The sequence below is a fragment of the Pholis gunnellus genome (genome assembly GCF_910591455.1).
Source record: "Pholis gunnellus genome assembly, chromosome: 3".
NCBI lineage: Eukaryota > Metazoa > Chordata > Actinopteri > Perciformes > Pholidae > Pholis > Pholis gunnellus.
The window spans coordinates 7015809-7040459 of record NC_136529.1 but is presented as its reverse complement, the minus strand read 5'-3'; the positions used below and the strand labels follow the sequence as shown (position 1 = coordinate 7040459).

Genomic DNA, 24651 nt, shown 5'->3' with positions numbered 1-24651 from the left:
AGCACTGATGTGGTTACTGTATGGTTCACCGATAATCTGGTCAGCATGAGACAATGTTTGTTGATGTTTGTTTTGCAGACAGGAGAGCCGTATCTCCCAAGCTGAATTGCATATGGCTTTGTTTATTTTCGCATTCAAACAATAGACTCCAGGCTGCACCTTTTGGCTTTACTCGGTCAGCGTCAGGTGTTTGTGACTAAGTTTGCATTTATGGGTGGTGACATGTGCACCTTTAAGTAGGTTTGCATGTGGGGGAAATGCGCGTAAACGCTTTCACGTTGGTTTTCGTGTGCGTGTGTGTTTCGCGCGTCCTGCAGTGCCCTCGGTAAATTTAAGCTGTCATGTGGAAACATCAGCTTGGCACTTCAGTCCACTTGCGTTACATGGTGCGCGGAGGGCTCACCCCACAACGAGCACTGCCGCCAGGGCTGCTGCGATCCTCCTCGTCTCAGGTTGGAGCCGCTGAACATCCGTAGCCGTGGCCTCTGCAGATGAGAAATGCATGCCTGAGGGTGTTGCATTCACCTGTACCAGTAGCTTGGCTAATTGGACAGGACACCAAATTATGTTCTGTGCATGGTTCGAGGTGTCTAGAGAGCAGCACATCAGTGCACCTGGACTACATTACACCATGGGTGACATGGCACCCAGATGCCAGAATGTCAATTCATTTTTCATTTCTGCCTTATTCACATTGTCTGCCTGTTATCTGATAGGTCAAATATTGTCCCGTCCACACATTAATGTGACTGAACAATCCCAGTGCCTTCCAGCTAATTTGGCCGTTGCGTGCAGTCAGATGAGACGTTGGCTGTAGCAACAGAGGGAAGCAACAAGGAGCTTTGAGGCCCATTTTCCCCTCAGAGTTACTTGTTTACAGTCTGTCTTCAAGCGTGGAGGAAGGATTCTCCAGGAGTTGAATGGAGCCTCAGTGAGACTGGTGTCAAGTGGGGTGGGGGATGCGTTGAGGAGATCACTCGTAGTCAAATAAGCACTTAGAGGGTGTCAGAGAGTCAAAGAAGAGGTCTCCTGTCTTGAGACTGCACAGACAGCTTTTGCAGTGAGCAGCGATGAAGGATAAGTGCAGGGAAAGCATATCAACGCAACTGTCGAACCCATGTCCCCTTTTGGATCATTGTTAACTCTCTTCCTCAGACCTCGGACCTGTTTGCCATGATCGAGAGGATGCAGGTACTGTAAGTGGTCCCCGGGCTCCTCCGTTCTTCCTCCCAAGCTTTAATCAAAGGGCCTCCTCAGAATTCCACTCGCTTTGGACATAAAACTTCCATTTACTTCTATTTTGAGACTCACGTTTTTCTGCTTTTCCTGCTATTTCTGTATTCCATATCACAACCCTGCTACTGCAACACTTTTATGTCTCCAAAGTATCCCTCTCTTGGCCCTTAATAGTTTTTTGTTTTTTTTTGTGGTATTTGCAGCAGTGACAGCCTTAGGCTGCCTTTAGAAACCCGATGCTTCTGACGGTGCTAAACAAAGCCTTTGTGTTTTCTCTTCACAGCTGTGTAGTTTTGTCTGCGTCACCAGATGTGTGAAATGTTGATATGGATTTATAGGAATGTGGTTTGTTTTGTATCCGGTGATGTTCAACTCTTATATTCTGAATAAGCCTGTGAGACAACAGTTTAAACATACTTTAAATATAGTAACTTTGGTACTATGCATCCACACGTTCACCTTTTTAACTGAATCATAATTCTCTTCCTTTTGATGTTGGTTGGTGAACTGACAACATATGTTTTTCTTAAACGCATCATCTCCTAAGTTGTCAAGTATCTTACGCGCTGACCTTGTAACTTTGGCCTTGCTGTGTCAGGGTCAACCTAACAGGATCCTGAAACACTATTGTTATTGTCTACTATGATAATATCTTGGGTGGAAGAGAATATCGCCGAAAGGGGCACAACGAGATGATTTAGTTGTATAATATGTAAAACACTGTAGAGGCTCAAACAACAACATCTTCTGCTGGAAGAAAGATCACAGGCGTAAAAGTGTTTCTGACCATATTCAAACCATATTCATGTTGTTTTTTCTTTTTGGTTGTCAGCCCCATGAACAGCACAGCCTGAGCTGCATACAACAGTAGCACATTTTGTTAGTAGCAATGCATATTCTCCAACAAAAACAACAAGAGAAAACAGAAGCAGTGGAACAGTCTCCAAAGAATGAATTTAATGAAAGCATTTCCAATTTCCATTTGATTCATCTTCCTTAGTGCTGGAAAAAATAGCGCTTCAAATTTGATAGGATTCAGTTCTTGCTGCAGGGTTTTCCACACAAAGAGGCCACTGATCAGGAAGGCTTTGTTCTTCATCTGTCTCTGTGCTTTGGCAACTGTCAGTAGTTATGAGTCAGCAAAACAAGGATAGATAGAGTAGATGCCCTGTTTTGGCACTTTTTGGGGCCTTAAATTGAATTGTGGATAATGATATCTACAGTGATGGAAACACCTCCCCTGTTCTCTCGGACCTCTGCTTATCTTTTTCACTCGCTATAGATATCACTCCTCTTTACTTCCTCCTTCTGTGGCCCATCTGGTGATTGAGCTTGCGTTATGTAAACATGAATTATTGTCACAAAGAATAATCTCACTCGATGCTGCTGCACAACAAATTTCGAGCGAAAACGTTTTTGCATAATGTGTCTCTGTGTTTATCTTTGCGGGTGTGTGAGCCCGTTTTGTAGATATTCCACCTGTTCCCTCAGTATCACATCATTTTTCTCTCTACAGGGTTGCAGAATGGATGAGCAGAGATGCCCCCTCCCTCCCCCCCTCAAAGTGAGTCGCAAAATCCTCACATCTCCTCGTAGACCGAAGTCTTGAAAAGGATCCGTAATGGCAGAGTTATAAACCTGTTCTTATCAGCTGTCAGACAGGCTTTAGGATGCTCACCGACTGAGTTCGGAACTCAACAGGATAGGGCTGCAAAAATCCTAAGCTGTTTTATTACCTAGACGGGATAATCCGGTTGACAGTGTAGACTGGGAGATCCTTCCACCAGGAAGTCTGAGGTCAAGTCAGAAAGGGCGGCGCAATAGATGGTAATCCTCTGAAATAAGAACATGGAACCATTTATTTCCATGGACTGACACAAATCAGCTAACTTGGTAAGAGTGTGGCTTTCCTCTCATAGGTCAGCATTCGTAGCTATGACAAAAATGATCGATACCCCATGAAATGATTTCGTATTTTACCCACGTAATCATGAACGAGGAAGTATAAAGACCTGCAGAAGCGCCCACACACACACACATGGGGCGGGTGCCAGGATACAGCTGTTTTCATTCCCCATGTGAAACGGGAAGTCGTGTTTATTTGAACCCGAACGACGATCTTTTCCCAAACCTAACTAAACCTAACTGACTTCCCTGTGAAGACTGAAGTTTAATTTGAAAAGACCATATGCATGTAAAAAAACGCTGTATGGGAATACTTTGAATATTTATAATGTGGTTTTGTAGTTTGCATAAAAGACTTGAACCATGCTCACTAGAACCATGCAGGGTTCTTCAGCTTAAGAGACCCCATAAGAGAACACATTTTGCTTCCTAATAGAACTTTGTCTTCGAGATTCCACCAAGAACCCGACAGAACCGTCTCTGCAGGAATCTGATCTTCTGTCTTTTGCTCTCCTACTCTACCACGCCCATAATAATGGCTGTGTTTCTTGTAAGACTTAAATTAGTTGAGTATAAAAAAAGCTCTCTTGCTTTCACTTCTGCTATAGCCGATATAACTTGTAATGGAGCAAGACCAGGCATGCTCTGCTGAGGTTGTTAAAAGATGTTCTTGGGAAATTTACAAAATTACTCTCTAAAATTGAAGGAAAGTGAGTTTGCCAAAAAAGTAAATTGCACCATGTCGTCGCAAAACGTTTTTTTTGCAACGGACATCACAGAGGAAAGCCACTAACTGAACACAACTATCAGCTGGTAAAATAAGACGTGAAATGTTGTTTCTCTCACACCAACATGTGCATGTGCAGCAGGAAGCAAGCCCCGAACTTTTTCCAAGTGAAAGCTTGTGTTGTTGTCTCTTTTTCGCGTACTGTGAGGTTTTAGCACCTTAGTACACCTTTAGCACATTATAACACTGAGAGCAGTGACCCTCAGATTTCTTGCCAACAAAAAAAGAGCTATGTACTCGCTAGAGAGTAATTCCAGGCATTTGTCAGAAAATTCTGCTAATTTGGCCTCTGTCAAGCCTTGCCGGATGAGAGAAGTAACCATGAAAAAGTAGGACGATACTGTCACGGTGCGAATGCCCATTGTTATTCCCCTCAAAGACCCAAAACTGAAAGTGCGACTAGAAGCGTCTGTTTGTCAGCGTGACTCATATTTGTTTCCTTCCCCGCAGACAGAAGAGGACTACATCCCTTATCCCAGCGTTCATGAGGTACACACAATGTAACTCTCTGCATAAATAACTCACGCGACGCACCAAATATTTTATAGACGTCAGACACTGTAGAGCTAAAGGTTTAAACAGGTCAAACACAGCAGACATTCGGCAACAATGAAAGTAATGCAGTGTTTTATGCGACATGCAGACTATTAGTTACTAATCAGTATTCGTTTCATTGTTCTCACTGTCAGGTTCTTGGTCGCACTAGCCCTTTTCCGCTCATCCTGCTGCCCCAGTTTGGAGGCTACTGGATCGAAGGGACCAACCATGAGCTCAAAGACCCGCCAGAGGCGGATCAACCGCCCTGTGCTGCCTCCCACGTCAAACTGGAGACAAACAGCAACGCCAAGATCTACAGGAAGCAATTCATGGGCAAGGTGAGGATGGGGAAAAAAGGGGATCTGGTTTTATGCATTTCAAATCAGCCATCGATCTTGATTTAATCAGTCTTGTACAGCATCTTGAGGTATACATTTGGGCTTCTTAAATGTACTTACCTGATATAAGTGCTCCGCGTCAATTTCAGAACATGAAGTACGAAAAACTGCATTTTAAAATTGGTATTAATTGCCAGAGCTCATTTGTGTTGACAAAAACATGACTTTTAGTGGGAAAGAAGGCAAAGAAAAAGAGTTTGTGAATGGGTTATCTATCATTCAGTTACCTTTACAACTACCAGGGCGATGTGTCAGGCACACAGAGCAACCTGTCGGCCTCCTGGAGAGTTGAGGACAAAAGACGGTTTCCACTCTTTGCTTGTGACATTCAAAGTCTGCAATCCCCTTAAAAAACATTTACTTTTGTCAATACCGCTACACCGTTAGTATTCTTTCTCAAAGAGATGCAGTAAATACACAACTAAATGTTGCATATATTATGTTATGTAATACTCTGAAACGATACTCTCTGCTCTATGACACTCTCTCCGTTAAAGGGTATCTTTTGGACAGAGGATGTTACATGGGTACAAATTGTAAAGCCCTCTGAAGCAAATTTGGGATTTTGGGCTATACAAAATAAATTGAATTGAAACAAATTGCCTACTTGTAAATACTGTATATCTGTCATACACCGACGCAGTCGAGTGTTCAAAATAAGATGGTACCTTGTTTCACACCTTTTCCTCAAGGACACTGCTTTCCTAAATTAAAAGAAGAGAAGAAAGTTACTCTCTTTACCCTCTTCCATTTCTGATTTATTATAGCAGTTTGTTATTGTTAGTTACTGAGGGAGTATTCATCATGGCGTTTAAGTGTCTTCTGCTTATCTGCCCCCAGGAACACTTTAATTATTACACAATGGATGCTGCCCTGGGCCACTTGGTCTTTTCCATGAAGTACGATGTCATTGGGGATCAAGAGCATCTGCGCTTGATGCTTCGGTACAGTTCCAATTATTTTCATAACTGACCTGTTTTCTCTCCCATTTGTGCTTTGCTTTTTCCCCCTAGCTCTTAATCACAGTCCTCTCCTTTGTGATACCCTCTGCTATTGTTCTTTTCCTTTACTCCGTTTTCCTTCTCTATGTTTCTCTCTCTCTGGCTGTGTTCTCACATTGAACCTGCAACAACTCTGGCTTCAGATGTCCATGTAATGCAGTGATGTTTTGGCATTTACTCATAGAGCTCCCAAACAGAACCATCCCATATAGAGTATTTCACACATGACTTCACTGTTCCAGATGGATTAAGTTGTTGTTGTTGTTGTGGGTTTTTTTTGCTCAAGAATTGTGTTAAGTCAGGCAAAAATGACACAGAGGAAGAAGAGCATTCTCAATTCTCATTGAATTTTAAAATGTATTTTCCTGCTTGTTTACTGACAAAAGGCAGCGCTACACTAAAGCCTGGCCCTGCTGTCTGAATTCAATCTCAGAACGGGCTTCCTAACATCTGGTTTGGTTGACATCTGCTCCATCGAGCCTCTAATGTCTAAAGTCACAGTCAGGTGGAAAAACGTATCTCGTGACATGCAGCTATCAAACGATAAACAGCATGTTGTTTCTTGTTTTAAATGTTTAAATAACGAAATGAATTAATGCAATGTATTATACACATAATTGTAATATGTTATAATCGGCTTCTAGCACCGTAAAATTATAGTTATAACAACTTGTACATATTCATAATGCTTTATGGCAATAATCATAACTGATTATAATGCATTTCAAAATGACTTATAAGGTCAAGTATCATATTACTTTATAATTGCAGGTCACTCAATTACCTTTTTTTGTAATGCATTATAATGTGATTATAAGTTACTCCAAATAGTAATTGTTTGCTTTAAAGTAAAAAGTCATTCCACGTTTTGTATGTTGTTCTTGCATTACAAAAATATTATAAATTATTACAACCATAGAAATTATAATACACAATGATCCTTACAAAAAGTGTCAGTGAGTGATTATTGTTATACTGCATCATACATATTTATAAATTCTTATAACTATAACTATACAGTGCAATAAGTAGATCATAACATATTTTAAGTAAGTCTAAAATGCACTATGGGCGTCATAGAAAGTGTTTCCAGTAAGACAATTGCAGATTTTGTACAGATCCTGCTTTAGTGTCCTTAGAAACACAACAAGACACACGCCACAATTCAATAGATATTTTTGTCATTTATGTTTGGGAGTTGAGTAATAACGTGAGTATAAATAGAAGTGTTCAAATGTTTGTGTGGCACAGCGTAAACTTTCAAGCTCCGCTGTTTAAATTACTTTTAAAAATGTGCCACAAAGTGCTCAACTTTTAGCACACTATCTGAGTGTAACTGCTCCCACCTGCCCACGCACCGAAGTCCTCCACTCCTTCACGTCCTGCTAAAGACAGACGAGGGGGAGCGAGGCGGAACTATGCGCACCACATAACCTGCAAATTCATTTTAGCACCCGAGAGGCTCCACTCCACATTTTAGTAGCTGCATTCCCTCTTTGTTAATGGAGCTTTGGAGTGGATGAGTACGTTGCGAGGCAACAGTCACTCAGCCCACGACGTTTTTCACATAGTGATGTTTGATGTTTTTCCGCCAGGTGGGCACCGCCCACAGTCACCCCGTCACCCAAGTCAAACTCAGTCACCCCCGCTCAATGTCACTGTCCACATCTAAAGCATCTGTAAGACAACTAGATGACAAGTCATATTCTTTTTTTTTTTTAATTTAGCTGTTCAAGCTCTATAAACTGTAAGAACTGTTATATTCCTGAGCACACAGAAGGATCACAGGTTGTTCGGACCTATGAAACTATAAGTTGGTTGTTCTCTAAGCCACACTCCTCTGAGTTACTGTTGCTACACCTGTCCAGCTTTCTGCTTACAGTTATAACTGAGGCAGATTAACCACTAAAATTTGTAATATATATATATATATATATATATATATATTATTTTTATTTTTTTTAAATGGCACGTTGATTTCAGGCAAATGTCAGCTCCATCAGTTGAAAATGCTGAGGGACCTTTTTAACGCTTTCAGCTTTTAAAACGAGAAACTAAAGGGGTCTTGAATATGCACTTGACGGCTACATATTGTGCCTATTTCAGGCAAACAGTCACAGCAGTATATTGAAAAATGAAGAAACATTGGTCTTGTATTGCAGTGTGAATCTAGTAAGAGTAGGCCGTGTGTAAGAATGAAAAGGAAAAACGCAAGATCAGTTCCAAGGTAACCCCGTCTGACTTTGTGCGTCACGTATTTGTTCCTGTTTTTATTCAGTATGTTTTCACTTTTACTTTTACTAAGTAAAAAAAAGCTGGAGTTGTTGGTGTGTAAACTTATTCGAGCACAACAGAGAGCAGGACGGAGCGGCTTACGTTAGCCTTAACTCTTAACCAGCTTCCACACAGTGAGCAAATACACAGTGCATGTGCTTGTTGTGAATGGAGCTTTTTTTGTTAAACGTAACCTGTAAACCACCTGGTTAATTGTTGATGTGCCCCTTAGCATTAGTGGTAAGTTAACCCTTGGTTACTACTGAAGGTACTTATGGTTTCTTTTGGTTCCTATCAGTATAGGTGGCACACTGACCAGATACATTCACGTTTCTGCAGTTCTGTTATTCGTTCCATCCCTCTGTGTCGCCACAGGGGATCTGTCGTCCCTGTTGTCCCTGTTGCGTTGCTAAGTTGTGTTGCCCAGGCCTCTGTGGCACAGTTATGTTAGCATCGTAAACACATAAGGGTATAGCATGCTTAGTTGCTAACACTCAACAAGTCATTTCTGCTCAGCATGCATACAGTCATCATTCATATTGTTGATCATGTATTAATACATTCCATTCAAATTAATGTATTAGTTGTGTGAAACTTTAATCATCCAAATGTTTGTTGCATGAGCTCCCATCCACATTACCTGCTTGTCATATGGTCATGGATCCAAACTGGCAAACAGAAAGTGAGAGCTTCCAAAGGGCTTTATAGCAGAGGGAACTCAGACTGTATGTTGAGTAGACTACAGAGAAGTTTTTTAATACCCAAAATAACTTATAGTGTTACTATTTATATGTTAGGACAATTCGAATAATGATTAAAGATAGTTTTTGTTGTTTTTACATATGATTGTTATTTGACTGCCCAGTTGATTATGCATTAACTTTTAGGTTTGTGTGTAGGAAGAGCTGCTCTTTGAAAGCAAGGAGTCGAAGCTGCTGAAGGGGAGTTCATTGTCGGAGTTGAAGTTGACTCAGTTCAGGTGCAGACCTGCTGGAGGCCCGCTGCTAGCTGCCCAGTCCACGTGGGCTTAGCCCAACCTTTCATTATTTAGAGCCGTCTGCTGGTACTTTCTCCAACTCTGGAATGCTCTGCCTGAAACTCAGGATTGCTCCCAGTCTCCGTAGTTTTAAGGAACTTCTTAAAACTCACCTTTTTAAATATTACAAAAATCTGTTAGAAATGTTCCTGTCTGTCACTGTATGTTCCTACAATGTTATATGCTTTTACGCCTGATGTTTTTGTTTTTATCTGGCGCTTTGGGTCCAGAAAAGTACTTTACATATAGAATGTATTTTCTATTTAAGTATTTATAATTTTTTTAAGAATAATTATAAAGCAATTATAAGGAAAGGTCCCCTTTGAATTGGCAGTTCATTTGAATGCTAAACATCAAAGAAAGAAAACACTGAAGGATTTGCTTGAGCAGTGAGCGTTTTAACTTTTCAAACTGTTTGTCTTTCAGCACAAAGCTAAAAACGTATCACGATGTCATTCCCATTTCCTGCCTTACCGAGTTCCCCAATGTGGTTCAGATGGCCAAGGTAGGCGTTTATTATCGCAAAGAATAGTTTTTTATAGTTTTAAAAAAAAAAGTATTTCAGCCTTTAAGTGAGAAAAGATGAATGTTCTTTTTCACCTACAGCTTGTTTGTGAAGAGGTAAACGTGGATCGGTTTTATCCTGTCCTCTACCCAAAGGTGGGCACTAATCCTCATTTCCAAATAAAACTCTCTTGCTATCTGCCAGCATCGCATCTCCATGAACTTCACTGAACATGTTCTGCATTCTCGTCCTCAGGCCTCACAGCTCATTGTCACCTTTGATGAGCATGTGATCAGCAACAACTTCAAGTTTGGTGTTATTTATCAAAAGTTTGGCCAGGTGAGTGTGTTGCACGGATACCACTGCTAATCGTCTGCTTTTGAAGACATGTGTCAATCACTCCACCTGAAAATGTCCTTTGCTCCTTCCACGCAGACATCAGAGGAGGAGCTGTTTGGGAACATGGAAGAAAGCCCTTCCTTTGTCGAGTTCTTGGAGTTTCTGGGCCACAAGATTGAACTTCATGACTTTAAAGGGTTTGGGCACTTTTCAGTTTGATTTCTTTCCGTTTCTTCAGCAGCAGATTTAAGTGCTTTTAATTCTCCGTATAATCCGTCAGAAGCTATTGATCAGAGTTGGCTTCAAATGAACCCCTGAAAAGGCTATTTAGAGTGTCCTGATATTTGCAGTGTTGCTGACATTGTGATTGAGTAGGCAGAAGAAGCGCCCTTGGCATTCCCTCCATGATGGATGAGCGTGGAAGGGCCGGGTCCTCCGAGAGCGTGCACTTATGTTCCACTTGTCCCCCGTTTTGTTTGTCTCCTCTCCGTCTTCCTCTCAATCCCTCTCTTCACCTTAACTTCTCATTTTTTCTTCTCTCTAAATCCTTTGTCATCCTCTCTCCTTTTTCATGCTTCTGCCCTTAAATGTCCTCTCCCCTTCTCTCCTTTTCTTCTTCAGGTTTCGGGGCGGGCTGGATGTCACTCATGGGCAGACGGGGACAGAATCCGTCTACACAAGTTTCCATAATAAGGAGATTATGTTCCATGTGTCCACCAAGCTGCCTTACACCGAGGGAGACTCACAGCAGGTATAGTAACAGTACAATGATAAATTATCGGGGTAACTAATGTGTGTTTCCTTCACTAACTGATTTGTAAAGGCCTCTCCTTGTGACTCCTCCGCGTGTCGGCGGCAGCCAATAGTTCAGGGCTGTAACATCCAAATTTCAGTCTTTTAAGTTAATGTTGATGAAGCAAGATGAATCATTTGAATCTGCAACAGCTTAAATCGGTGGTTAAAGGAAAAGTTTAGAAGAATTTTTTTACATGTTTGCATTCTTGTCTAATTTAGATGAGGACTGTCATGTATGGTGAATTTGAAGCTATTGTGAGCTCGATTTTATACAGGAAACGAGGGAATCACTGACTCTGTCTAAAGGAAACAACCTACCAGCACCGTAACTCACAAACTAATCTTGTTTATTTGATCTGTACTAAAACCAAAATGTAAAAAATAACATGGTAATTAATGAGCTTTAGAGATGCTGTTAGGTGGATTTTGTTACCTTTGGACAGAGCTGTTTTCAGTCTTTGTGCTAAGCTAAGCTATCTGGCTGCTGATTGTGAGAGTGGCATTGATCTTTTTGACTGACTGTTGGCAAGAAAACAGATAAACTTATTTCACAAAATGATCTATCTATCCCTTTAACAAAAGAGCATGAATATCTAAAAACGTATTTGTAAGTTATACTTATTTACTTATTATACTTAGTCCAAAACCTGCTTTTTAATGCCACAAGTGGTTTGAACTTTGTTACCACAGCAACCCTGCACAGACCGTCCATATTGCCGAGAAACAGAGGAGATAAACAACACAACACCCACATGGGATGATTCATGAGGGAACTCAAGATCAGCAGGCAAAGTGCAACCATAATGGCATTATTTCAGTCGGGAGAAAGTGAAGAATTAATGTGGCCAGATCTGATTGACTGTGATCCGATTTGAGCGGATGTTCGGCATTAACAGATGTCAAGTTTCTCAATCCGGCCCCCGCGCCTGCTGATTTTGTTTTTTAAGTGCTAATAAGCCCAGGGAATGATGCACTAGCAACCTGGCTGCCTCTGCAGTCACATGTGTCCTGTTTCACTCTCAGCCTTCACTACTGTCTTAGCGATACAGTTTCATCATTAGATGTATCATGAAATATAGTCAGGTTGTGCTATTTTTGCTTCGGCTCATTTGCGTCCATCAAATTGGATTTCCAAATTTAGAACTGGATGATTTCTACAAATTTGGCAAAGGAACGTTTTTCACATCTGCAACAGCACTACATTTTGTGTGGATCCTCACCGTGTGTTATTTTGCTGTGAAGCTTGTGTTTAGAAGCACTGCAGATGTCTAGCAATAGAGAGCTAATAAGAATCTTTTTGGTGATGAAGGAAAACAGTCGGGCACATTGTCGTACATATTTGATTAATGGAGTTTGAGGTGTTAGATCCATTCACTTTTAACTATTTAAAACATCGACATAATATTTCATGGTATGTTTCTGGCTGCTATGACAAGCATATTGTAAGAAAAACGTGCCAGGGCCTGAAACAGATGGTTCATTGTTCTCATGTGAGCAAACAGTCTGTCTTTACCAGACATATGCTGTAAATCAATCAGACTGCTAACTGGAGTAGAATCATCTGTAACTCCCAGAGTAAATATTCGCTGCATTAAACTGTGCACAGTTGGTCAACTCTTGAGACCGTGCCAGCTGACACTTCAGCGAACAGGTGTGAAGTGGCTTTGTTAAATGTCCGCACTTTAGTGTGTTAAATAGCCCGATGACTGATGGTGGGTAATCAGCTCATGCTGCTGCAGCGCAGGTGTCACGGTGTTTACTGAGGAGGACCATGGGAGCTGGGTCTATATTGGCCAAGACCATCTGCACTGAGAACATTTTTGACTGAGCGTCTATGTTTGTCACTAACTTATAAAACCCTGATATATCTGCTTCCTCTCAACAGGAATGATTTGACAAACAGGATATTTGCCCCAACTGCTGCAAAATCCTAAATACACATATTTTGTCATTTTTTTGAATTTTCACAAAAACAGCAAAAAAGCTACAGATATCTGCTCTGATATTTATGGGAACGTCTTAGCTGTCTAAATAGGAGTTCCTAGCCAAAGGCTATGATGTGTCAAGCAGAGGAAGTAGGTGTCCCTACTGCTTGGCAACACTACGTTTTTTTAAAAGGCATTGCTTGGATACAAATTTTGGATACAATTTGGGCACAGTCACTCTGTCCTCCAAGTGCACAAGTCTCCTTTTGGCAAAAGGACACGTGGCTACATTTTGGCAACAAAATGTAGCTATTCAGCAGTGACGATTTGGGTCGCTGACAGTCAGCCATCTGCAGAATCAAAATCCATTTTTGTTTGACTTTGCAGTGCCTCCACTGGCTTTCCGGTTCATTCATTTCCCCATCGTCAACGGCCTTTTAATGCTTAGGCCTAAAATGGTCTTGTCAAAAGCTACATCAAATGTAAATAATAATAACAGTAATACATATATTCACTTTATTTGTATAGCACTCTTCATACAAGATCAGTTCACAAAAATGAATAAACTTGATTGATGGCGGCCTACAGTCAGTTAGTACTGTAGGTTTTCTGATCGTTTTCAGTACACCCCATCATACATGTCATGCATGCATATGAGCTATTTTATGTGTATTTATTTAAGTTTCGTAAGAAGTTTTCAGATAAAGCTAATAAAAATAGAAGTGGCTGTAATAGCTGTTAAACCCTTAGCACTGTTGGATTTTAGTCCGGTCCACCTCTCTGCCTGGACTATATTTATTCCCAGTGAATCTTCCAGTGCGACTCCTGGAAGTGATTCGGTGTCGGGCGTGCGTTTGAGATGCTCCAACCGGTCATTTGAGATGTTTCCGCTGTTATTAGTTTTTGTTTTTCTGTGCCATCCAGCTGCAGAGGAAGAGGCACATAGGCAACGACATTGTAGCCATCATGTTCCAGGAGGAGAACACGCCCTTCGTTCCGGACATGATCCAGTCCAACTTCCTGCACGCGTATGTGGTGGTGCAGGTGGAGAACGCGTGTACGGACAATGTCACCTACAAGGTTGGTTCCAAAGACCGCTGACGTATCGAGAAATTTGTATTGATTAGTGAAAAAAACATTTCAATATTCACTCGTTCGTTATTCGGGAGCTTTTTCTTTCGTCTGTGCATCACGTATCACAGCGTGTCACAGGCTGTGCTCACCTGCTTTCTCCTCCAGGTGTCCGTGACGGCGCGGGATGATGTACCTTTCTTCGGGCCTGCTCTGCCTGACCCAGCCATCTTCAAAAAGGTCAGCAGTCACACAAACTCAATTCCCCTTTACAAGCAGACATCATAAACCTTCATTCTCTCCGCCTGTCCTCTGTATTTACCTTCCTCAGGGGCCCGAGTTCCGCGAGTTCCTCTTCACGAAGCTCATCAATGCAGAGTACGCCTGCTACAAGGCTGAGAAGTTCGCCAAGCTCGAGGTGAGAAGAGTGTTGCAATGTGAATTGAATTATAGAAGTGTGAATGCTTTAATGGTGTGTGTGTATGTGTGTGTGTGTGTGTGTGTGTAAGGGGGGGGGGGGGGGGGGGGGGGGGGGGGGGGGGGGGGTGTGAACTTGCAGGCTGACTGTTGTTGTTGTTGTCAGGAGCGCACTCGCTCAGCCCTGTTGGAGACTCTGTACGAGGAGGTGCACATCAACAGCCAGTCCATGATGGGTCTGGGTTGGAGACGAAGATAAGCTGGAGAACGGCGCTGCCGGAGGGGGAGGAGGCTTCTTCGAATCCTTCAAGGTACAGCCCCGTCCCTCATTTGGAGAGGCGCAACGTTAATCTTCAACTCCACATGCATGACAGAGAATGGTTATGACGGCAGAAATTTTGATGATGCTTTTTTTCCCCTTTTTTCTGTCTCTTGGCTGGGATTCTGGGTATTCACACATGAGAAAACAAAGCATAGAACATTTGCCCTATCTCAAAGGACCAGTCCCTCTGTGGCATTTGATTTCCTCAACTCGGTGTGTTTTCACACGATGGTGTGCTTATGTGGCTGGGTGGACCGTCCCGCTGTGTATGAAAGACACCTCCTCTGAATGAGTGCTCCATCAATGACCATTAGGGTGGCAGAGCGTAGCCCGGCCGCCGGGGCTCGGCGGTAGGAGCTGTGATTGTGTGTGCCTGATGAACTATTTAATGACCTCTCATTAGGGAGCTGATGATGCAGTTTGCATGTCTCCCCATGGGCAGCGTTCCCCTCGCTGTTTTTCTCTCGTCTCTGCGTCACCAACTGGTTCTCTGCCATCTTTTCTGTATTTCCAATTCAGAAAATATAACTGTCTCAGTCTCTGTCTCTAGATCCATTTATACAAGCACACACTAGCTCTGTATAAATATACTCCTGCCCACAAATCTGGTCTCTGTCAAGAGCCACCTTGCTGCCTCTCTTTCTCCCTCAAACCTCCACAAATTACATCTGCAAATATTTCCCACTCCACCTCCCCCTCTCTGCCTCTGTCTAACTGTCCTCCTTGCTCACACTGTGTCTCATCTTCCCCTCCCATAACACAAAACCCCACAATATACGTAGAATAAGAGATGCGGTTTCATCCTCCACCACCGCGTAGCCTGACCTTCTGTAAACCTGCATTTCTTTCACGCAGCCTCTCCCTCCTGCCTGTTGACCTGCACTATCCCTAATTGTTCAAAGATAATCCTGCATACACACATGTAAGCACACACCACGATGTGCACACACAAATACACACACATGTCTATATACACACATTTGTGTCCTGAGATTTAATACATTGGTTCCAAAATATTCACACATATTAGCACTCGTAGCATGTAGTCATACTGACAATATGACATACTGACCTTCGTTTCAAAATAATGGCCAATTGGCGCAAAGCTGTTATAAAAAGTTGACATTTTTTTCTGAACGTTTTACTTTGCATGAAACGCAGCTCCATATGTAATTTGGTTAAAATACATATTAGGTATTTCGTGATAGGCCTTTTTGACAGCTTAAATTTCACCTGCAACCCAGTCACCAGGAAAAATGTAAGAATCGTAGGTTTCTGCAAACCACAGTTTGCCACGGTCAGAGCAAGTGGTGCAGTGTATCGAGTGTCCCTTATTGAAAGTTACTTGGTAAAATAACGAGTATTTCAAGAGAGAAACAGTCCTCTGAGGGCAGATGGGAGTCATGGTGGATGGTTCAAATAAACACAGGACATCCACCCAGCTGTTTGTGTCCCGTGTGAAACCAAAAGTTAACGTTGAAGTTACGCTTTTTACATAACGCTATGTAAGAAAATCCACTAACCGTGGTTATTTATTTACATGAGTTACGTTGTTGCGATACGTTGTTGCGATACGTTGTTGCGAAACGTTGTTGCGATACGTTCTTACGATACGTTGTTACGATATGCTGTTACGATACGTTTCTACGATATGTTGTTACATCATTTTTTGAACACAAACTATGATGTTCTTTAAAACCTTAATCAAGTAGTTTTGTTGCCTAAACCTAACCAATCGTTTAACACCATTAACCACGTGATATTGTGCGTTCCTGCAAGTGTGATACGAGGCTGATATGAAACGTATTAATAAAAAAACGTCCACATTCTACGTATCTCGTGGTTTGCAGAAATGTACGATGCCAACTTTTTTGTCTGGCAACAATACCAGGACCCTGAAAACTGATGCAACTAAATGGAATTCAGCCAACGTTAATTTTAGTAACTACAGCTTAGCTATTTTAAAAAAGGCCTATTACCACCAAATTTGGAGAATATCTAATATAAATGGAAATTACACCAATCTGTGTATTAGCAAAGTATTTACTAACATGTACATGTTGGTCAACTTTCAAAATTGACTTAATTTGGATAAATAGAATTTAGTTTGAGCGTAGAGTCCCACACATGTGGTGTATATTGCTTTGAAAATCGGTCAGTGTGTTGCGTTTCCACAAAATATCAAAGTGGATCCACTGACAGTATCTCCTCGTTTCTCTCTGTAGCGGGTCATCCGCAGCAGAAGCCAGTCTATGGACGCCATGGGCCTCAGTAACAAGAAGTCACACACAGTCTCCACTAGTCACAGTGGCAGCTTTACCCACAATCCCGCAGAGAGCCCCAAAAACCCAGGGATTGTAAGTAGCCCATTATGGTTCACACGATGCCCACCTAACACATACATTCAACATACAATATATTTAACCCCATTCGCAGGATAAAAGGACTGCTCTAACCCTATTCTTTCTTATATGCAGCACTTTAGCAAATAACTCCTGTTGGCACATTGTATCGCTTTCATCAGTATGTCATCATCGAAGCACTTGCTTTCATTCCTGACATTTTTTATTCACTCTTACTTTTCATTAAAGCGGCTTTTATTGATTGCCTTTTTTTTTATAGACGGCTCATTTTGTGTTACCATTTAAGCTAGGGTTGATAATATTGAGAAACTAGCCAGAGTGCGATCATCGTAAAACAAAATGATGCCCAGGGTTGCCAACTCTTTTCCAGTGAAAGTCACTGACAGTCCGTCCCTTCAGGCCTCCCTCCAAAGCCTCTCCCCCAAAATGATCATGATGAATGTCAACAACGAATATCGCTGTTGTTAGCATTCACAGCTGTCAAGCTAGCAGCTTATGGAAAACGAGCAATGAGCGTGAATAGAATGATTGGACGTGCTTATTACAGTCCTACGACAGCCACTCTTTTTTTATTGATTGCTGTCGAGGTGTATTGAAAATGTTAACAAATATATGATCATGTTTCTTTCATGATTACCAACCCTAGCTCTACTGACTGTTTCTCTTGTTTTGTTTGTCAAATTAACAGCATAATTCATTTTCTCCATTTCATTCATTCTCACGTGTTGAGAGATTCTTCACCGCCACATAGAGCGACAGTTAGATATGTAGGATGTTTGTTAGTAGCCGTCAATGCGAGGTGCGAGGTTGTTTATGAGCCCCAGTCCAGTCTCTTATCCTGAGTCATGAAGTGAGCTCAGTGTAACGGCTGTATGACTACCCAGACTCCCTCCCTCTGCACTGTGCTTTTGTCGTGACTTGTTTCCTCCTGCAAACGTTACAACCTCTTTCCGCAGCCTTGTTGTATTATGTGCATGTGTGGCTATACAGAGTATGCATGGCACATTCCATCAATGGAAGGAGCACACACCGTCCTGTTTGTGTCACTTCCAGGGACGGGGTTAACTATGTTTTTTCACTGCAGTTTGGGATTCGGTTGCTGACAGTATTTTTGAATTGGGACAAAATGGACCCCATTTCTGAAACTCATGACTCATAGAGAAGCTAAACGCTATCTCTGTGGATTCTGTCAGCACTCTTTGCCCCGTTTTTTTCTCCTGTTTAAATGCTTCAACACAAGCCTGTAACCCTCAGGGCAGAAACTGCCAACATGCCTGCTACCTTGGTGGCACTTCATCTCCGGCTGTGTTCTGAGCCCCCAGTCCGCCGTTGCTTCTCTATTTCCTCAATATCTTTTATGTCTTCCCTGTAAGGTCTCGCTGCGAGCTCTTTTTTTTTAAGCTCTCATGCACTTTGTTGTTAAAATTCTTTGTGCTGTGCATGAGATCTCATGATGTGTTCTTTCCCTTTCTCCCCCCCCCCCCCCCTTACTTTTCCAATCTACCATCTCCTCTCTCTCTCTGTGCTTCCCTGGCCCTGCCTTGTGTGGCTCAGTCATTGCTTGTTCCAGGGAAAAGTCCCAGTAAATATGGACGCCGAGGCAGTGCCATAGGGATAGGAACAATAGAAGAGGTTCATGTATATTTCTCCCTTCTTGTTTACTAGTATTGTCTCTGCTGTTAACTTTGCTTTTGTCTCATGATGTCTAGTAATCATAAAGTGTGCAGTCAGTAGTGTCTAGTTTAAAATATGCCTGTTTTAGTTCCAGTGGCTGTGAGAGGATTTCACGTATTGATAGTCATGTTTGTTTATTTATGGTGTTAATTCTAATTTCTGTCATTCATTCATTCATTCATTCATTCATTCATGCAGTAATTTAACCTTCTTTTATTCATGCATCACAGTATGGATGACAGAGAATTGATCCATCTCAGACCGAGGAATGTTCTAGCTACTATATCTAATAAATCTTACCCGTAAAGTGTTTTTTACAGGTAGATGATTTTTCAAATGATTTATTCCCTCGCAGCGGATTCATGCATCCATACAGTGCTTCATGCATGAATTCCTACACTTTATTTTACTTTTTAATTTGTTCTTAAACTCTGAAAGAGAAAAGTAGGAAATTCAGAAAAGAAGACGTTAACTAGACTCCCACTTATGTTCTTCTACACAGTCACCCGTTGATGAATCACACTGCATCTTGAATTAGAAGCATGTACCAGTCATCTCTAAGTTTGAACAAATAAACTTGACAGTCTGACCTGAGTACTTAAAATAAAAGCCACGTAGAAAACCAAACAGCATGCTTGTCAAGACTATTTATGAGAGAATATGTATATTAATAATTCACTTCTTGCCAGAAGCCCAGAGAATCATGGACTATCATGTCATTAGATGATGTATTAAGCCATCAGTTCATCATTTATTTTGCAGCATATTTTTTACATGTGAACATCTTTCACTTCAGCAGCCTACTGTGTCATGCATTGCATAATATTATAGTTAATGCTGTGGTTGTGTAATGGTTGCACTACCCCCATATTGTGTGTGTGTTTGTGTGTGTGTCTGACTCTTCTCTTCCTGCTCACCATCAGTCATTGATCATTCCTGGGAAAAGCCCAACCAGGAAAAAGTCTGGGCCTTTCAGCTCCCGTCGCAGCAGCGCCATTGGCATCGAGAACATCCAGGAGGTCCAAGAGAGGAGGTGAGAGGACAGAGCGGAGCGGATCAGCAGCGAGTGGGTAGTGAAGAGAGAATTGTGTTGCAACAGATGGAAGCAAGGCGTTAAAATGAGGAAGTCGGTCGTTAGAAGACACACTCCTCAAGAGACAAGCTCTTGTTGGGCGGCGGTTTTGATGAAGAGGCTCAAATTATCAATGGCTTACTTTATTTGTTGTGCTTCTTTATTAGAAGTGCATGAGCGCAGGAACGTATTGGGTTGGCCAGGATATTTGCAGTGCATGCGTGCATCAGCTAACATGCACAGGCTTATTCATGTTTAGACCAAACAACAAGTAGTATCACATTTTCTGTTGTTAAATCTGAAACGTAAGTGGGAATACTGGTACAGCAGAATAAACAATATCATCCATATGCTAAATAATGTTTCAACCTGTATCAAGCTCAGCTGCACTTTCTAGGATGCCCATGTCTACAATGCCATGTAAACATACTTATAATGCATTATAATATGTTCAAAGCACTGTCTAATCATAGTGATAAGCATTCTTAAATATCCTTCATGCTTTATAACAATAATACACATTCAAAAACGCATTAAAGGGCCCCTTCTTCAGACTAGAATGCATGTTCAGACCACTGTGATATGTGTTGTATTGTATTTACATGTTTTAATCTCCCTGTCCTGAAGCCGAGAGGTGTCACCCAGCGCCATGAGGACACTGGAGGGAACACACTTTTCACAGGAAAACAAATCAGACAACTCCTCCAATCAAAACTCTCCAGAATTCCCTGCTGCCAGGAACAGGTGACTATTACGTAGATTATTTATATAGTAATAAATGATATACATGCACAAACTAAAGCTAATATGAGACATGATATATTTCTAGAAATGGTTATTGTATTTGCACGATATAGCTTTAATTTGCTTTTACTGGATCTTAAAGGCTGCACTTGAACCCATTTGTTTAATGTGGTTATTTAAAAAATATTGTGATATATATAGTAAGTTTTGGTAAGTATTGCCCTAGATAGAGCTAATTCAGAGGGTTGCATCAACTACAGAACAGCTTAAAAGATTACGCTACCTGGCACAGATGCAAACACACTGAGATGTCACTTTGCTTGAAAGTGCTACCCCGAGTTGCTGTGAAATGAAGATGATGAATTAATTCACTTTTGGAAGGAAAAGTAATAAATACTCAAATGTAACCCAGTTTTATTCCGCTGCCCAAATAAATGTGGCTTATGGAGACCACAGGTGTCTGTGTGGTCAGAGTGACCCAGGTGTGTAGTCTGGCGATGTGTTGCAGGGCGCCGTCCATCCCCGAGGCTCAGGACCTTTCCCGCTCCTCCTCCAACGCCAGCAGCTTTGCCAGCGTAGTGGAGGAGCACGAGGCCGAGGAGGAGTACGACACTGGACTGGTGGGTGGAGACGTGCGGAGAGATGCCACGCAATAATGAAAGTGCATACATGCATGCCACTTCCCCAGAGCCCAAACAACAGGCAGCTGATGACATTTAATATTTGTCCCATTTTTACTGTGGGGGGGGGAAATAATTCTGTTACCAGAAACAGTTCAAACAAAGGATGTAAGCTGGTTTGATGAATTTCCCTATATTCCAATAATGACAGGTGTCCAAAATCTATTACATAGTAATTAATCCATTTATTTCACTTGCACCATTTTGCATCTAAAAAGGAGGTAAAAAAAAGGGAGAAATGCAAATACAGTCACGGAGTAGCCTCGAGCTGTGGTTATGATCGTGCTGTTTACTTGTCCTTGTTATATATATTGTTGGTTAAAAAAGGGAAATACCTTTAACTTCCTTTTCCCCTCCTACAGGAAAGTGTGTCTTGTACTACGCCACTCAAGGGAGAGTCGTTTGTGTACAGCTCTGCGGCAGACGACAGTACCAGTCAGGCATGTTATCCTGGTGAGTTTGGGAGAATAAGCGTCATATTACTGGGTCAGTGATAGCCTGAGGGTGTGAAAAAAACAGGCAAGTTTGCAAAGGTTGACCGTTTCACATATCTGTCTGGGGAAAATCCAAATGGGGCGGATGTGAGAATAACCTCCTCCGCTTGCCGAGCAATGAATATGGACGCACCCTTGAGTGATAAACTTCATCTCACTGCCAACACCAGAAGTCTGTGTTAGCAAACTGTTCTTTTACTAAATGAATGAAGTTTACAATGCTTACAAAGAACAGCAGTGCAAACTTCTATGTTTCCCACTCAACTTCTGTCGTCCTGCATGTTTAGCTTTTTTTCTACCCCTGATGATTCACTCTGAACCCTCAATCTTTTGCATGCTGGGATATCCTTCTTAAGACTACAGCTGGCAGCATTATGGGCTTGAGAATTATTAACCATGACGGCCACGCATCTGTCGCCTCCTTTCCAGCAGCGTCTCGTCCTCAGCAGCAGCAGCCGGACGGAGTGAAGACGTCGGAGGCAAAAGGGACAGACAGCCGGCCCAAGACAGAGCGGCCCTCGCAGGAGCACAAGTTCTCATCGGTGAGACAAAACCGCTTGTCACCGGGCATTAGGTGACACTCAGATGGCTTTACTCCGTGTTTCACGAAGTCACGGGAAAGAATGTTTCCCCTCGTTGATTGCTTGAGTCATTTATTGAGTGGAAAGACCAAATGTTCACTACTTCCAGCTCAAATGTGAAAATGGAATTGTCCTGTACAGATATGCAATGAGGATAACTGTATGTATGTTGTATATTGTACAGTGTCAAGTCTCTATTTTAAAATTTGACAAGGCGATACGATGACGTTTGTGTATGCTTCATAACTAGCGTGCACTGGTGTCCATCATCAGTACCGTACGCCACCAAACGAGATAGATCATCACTTTTTTTTTGTATGTGTTGGTATTAACTGCCATCTTCTCTCTATGTCTCTTATGTATTCAGGACTGTTAGCCACACTACTCTGATTACGGCATCGACATCCATTTTCAGGTGAGACATAATGTTGACATAATCTTGGAGCTATTTAATGTTTGGATGCCTATAAAGATTGTTGTTCCTTTTCTTCATTTGTCACATTTGAACCCCTCATTCCCCTGATTCTCTTTTTATTGTATGTCTGTCCCATGTCTTCTCCTTTGTCTCAGCATTCCCATAAGAGGCATCTTTTGCAAAAAAAAAAGAAGAAGAAAAGAGCCACGGGCATGTGAACTCCACCACTGACGCAGGAGAGGAGCAGAGTTAGAAGCCAGATCAAGAGACCGACAGATCTTCCTTTGTATGTTTTGCCGTTGGATCTGCTGCCTATCGTGACAGACACCCAGCTCCATGGACACGTCCCTACCTATCGGCCTCATTCCAGCTCCATGTGGAAACCCTCCTTGAACGCTCAAAGCAAAGGAACAGAGACCTCCACCCCCCCCCCCCCCCCCCCCCCCCCCATGCAGCACCAACACCGAGCGTCATCCGTCAGCTGGCTCGGCAGAGTAAGTCTGGCTGCCAGTAAGCTCTGAAACCTGATTCTTACTGTAAACACTCAAATGGTGTGTGTCCTCTTTTAAAAAGGTCAGGATTTGAACTGGGGGTGGGGGGATGAATCAAGACCGATCAAACAACCGGTGTTTGTTTAGCTTGTAAAACAGTCTATAGAGAGGAGAGTTGCACTCGAGAAAGATGTGTATTTTTAAATGTCAACCTCACATCCCACTGTGATATTGTACATGGGTTTTCACTTTGATGTACCGGGGTGTGTGCGTGGCTGCCTGCCGCGCCACGTTTTGTGTTTTACTGATGATCTATTCTTCTTGTTCTGAGTATTCTGCAGTGGATATTTGTCGTGTTTGACGGCAGCTTCGATAAATCTGTCGTTTTTTGATGGAGGGGCACTTCTGTGATGCTGTTGTCGGTGGCTGTGATCGCATCTGTCCTTCCTCCTAGGTGGGTGAAATATACCACAGAAAAAAATGCAATCTGCAATTTTTTTAATTGAATTTCTGAAGAATTCAATCCACAGTAAGTCTGTAGATAAAAATATTTTAACATAACTTATTGATGCTTTATAATTAGAATAAAGAGTGTAATTCCTGTAGTGCCCCCCGCCCCAACCAGCAACATGCATCCTCAATCCACATGTCAAGATCCTGCTGTTAGGACCTTTGTCTCCAAATACTGTTTGTCACACACCACTTGTTGATTTGATGTGTGTGTGTATACAATGGTACTGTGCATGGTGTAAATCTGCTTGCCAAAAAAAACAACCTGTCCTCTGTACACTGGTGCCATGCTTGACATAGAGGTGTTGTCCCCGTGATTTGTGTTTTGTTGAGAAACCAGCCAACATCTCCAGACGCAGCGCACATTGTCGATAGAGAGCCAAATGCCACAGTTTCCTACTTTATTTGTAAAGTGTAATATATGTACGTGACCGAAGCACTACATTTTCAAAGTTATTTTGAAACGCTGACCTGATTTGTTGCTGAATATGAATTACACTGTGACTCGTCTTGAAGTTGCCTTTCTGATGATTGTGAGCTGCTTTGAAGGAGGAGTCGTGTTTAAAGGTACCGCGTCGCCAGCTGGCTTGAATGTAAAACTAGGCAGACGTGTATTTATTTATACATGTCTGCCACAATGATTGGTGATACTGTGTTGACTCTCGACCACAGAAAAACCTGAGTCTGAAACAACGGAAAAGCTTTTTTCCCATTTTCAGATTGTGATGAAGGAATCGACTTGATACATGGAGTTTATTTAACTGAAGCGCACTTGAGATTCATTGTCTACACTGAATTAAAGACAGCATTTAAAGTTTGTCAAAGTACAACAAGTTTAAAGACACTGGAACAAATGCAAAATGGTCTGTATGCTGTTTTCATCAAGCTGTTAATAGCTATAAATGACAACATTTTGCATCTGACCCTACAGACAAATAAAAAAAGATAGACTTTTTGGGGTTATAATTACACATATGTGTATAACAGCCTTTCAAATTGATTTGAGGAAAGATGTGATATTTTTCTCTGGACTCTGGAAATGCTTGAGTAGATGAAGTGCTCCCTCTTGTGGCTCTGTA

At 41.9% G+C, this 24651-nt stretch overlaps 1 protein-coding gene across 1 annotated transcript; it reads left to right on the top strand.

Annotated features, from left to right (window-relative positions):
- Nucleotides 1-1167: 1167 nt before the first annotated feature.
- On the top strand, nt 1168-22983 carry rap1gapb (RAP1 GTPase activating protein b). The gene is given in 23 exon segments (XM_079156570.1): nt 1168-1191; nt 2753-2800; nt 4379-4417; nt 4618-4803; nt 5704-5807; nt 9601-9679; nt 9781-9834; nt 9935-10018; nt 10115-10215; nt 10640-10769; nt 13669-13818; nt 13978-14049; nt 14141-14227; nt 14393-14470; nt 14472-14537; nt 16774-16905; nt 19509-19618; nt 20285-20401; nt 20892-21021; nt 21444-21534; nt 22005-22117; nt 22524-22571; nt 22727-22983. Coding segments are annotated over 22 exon segments (1998 nt in total). The 5' UTR covers nt 1168-1173; the 3' UTR covers nt 22533-22571; nt 22727-22983.
- The last annotated feature ends 1668 nt before the right edge of the window (nt 22984-24651 follow it).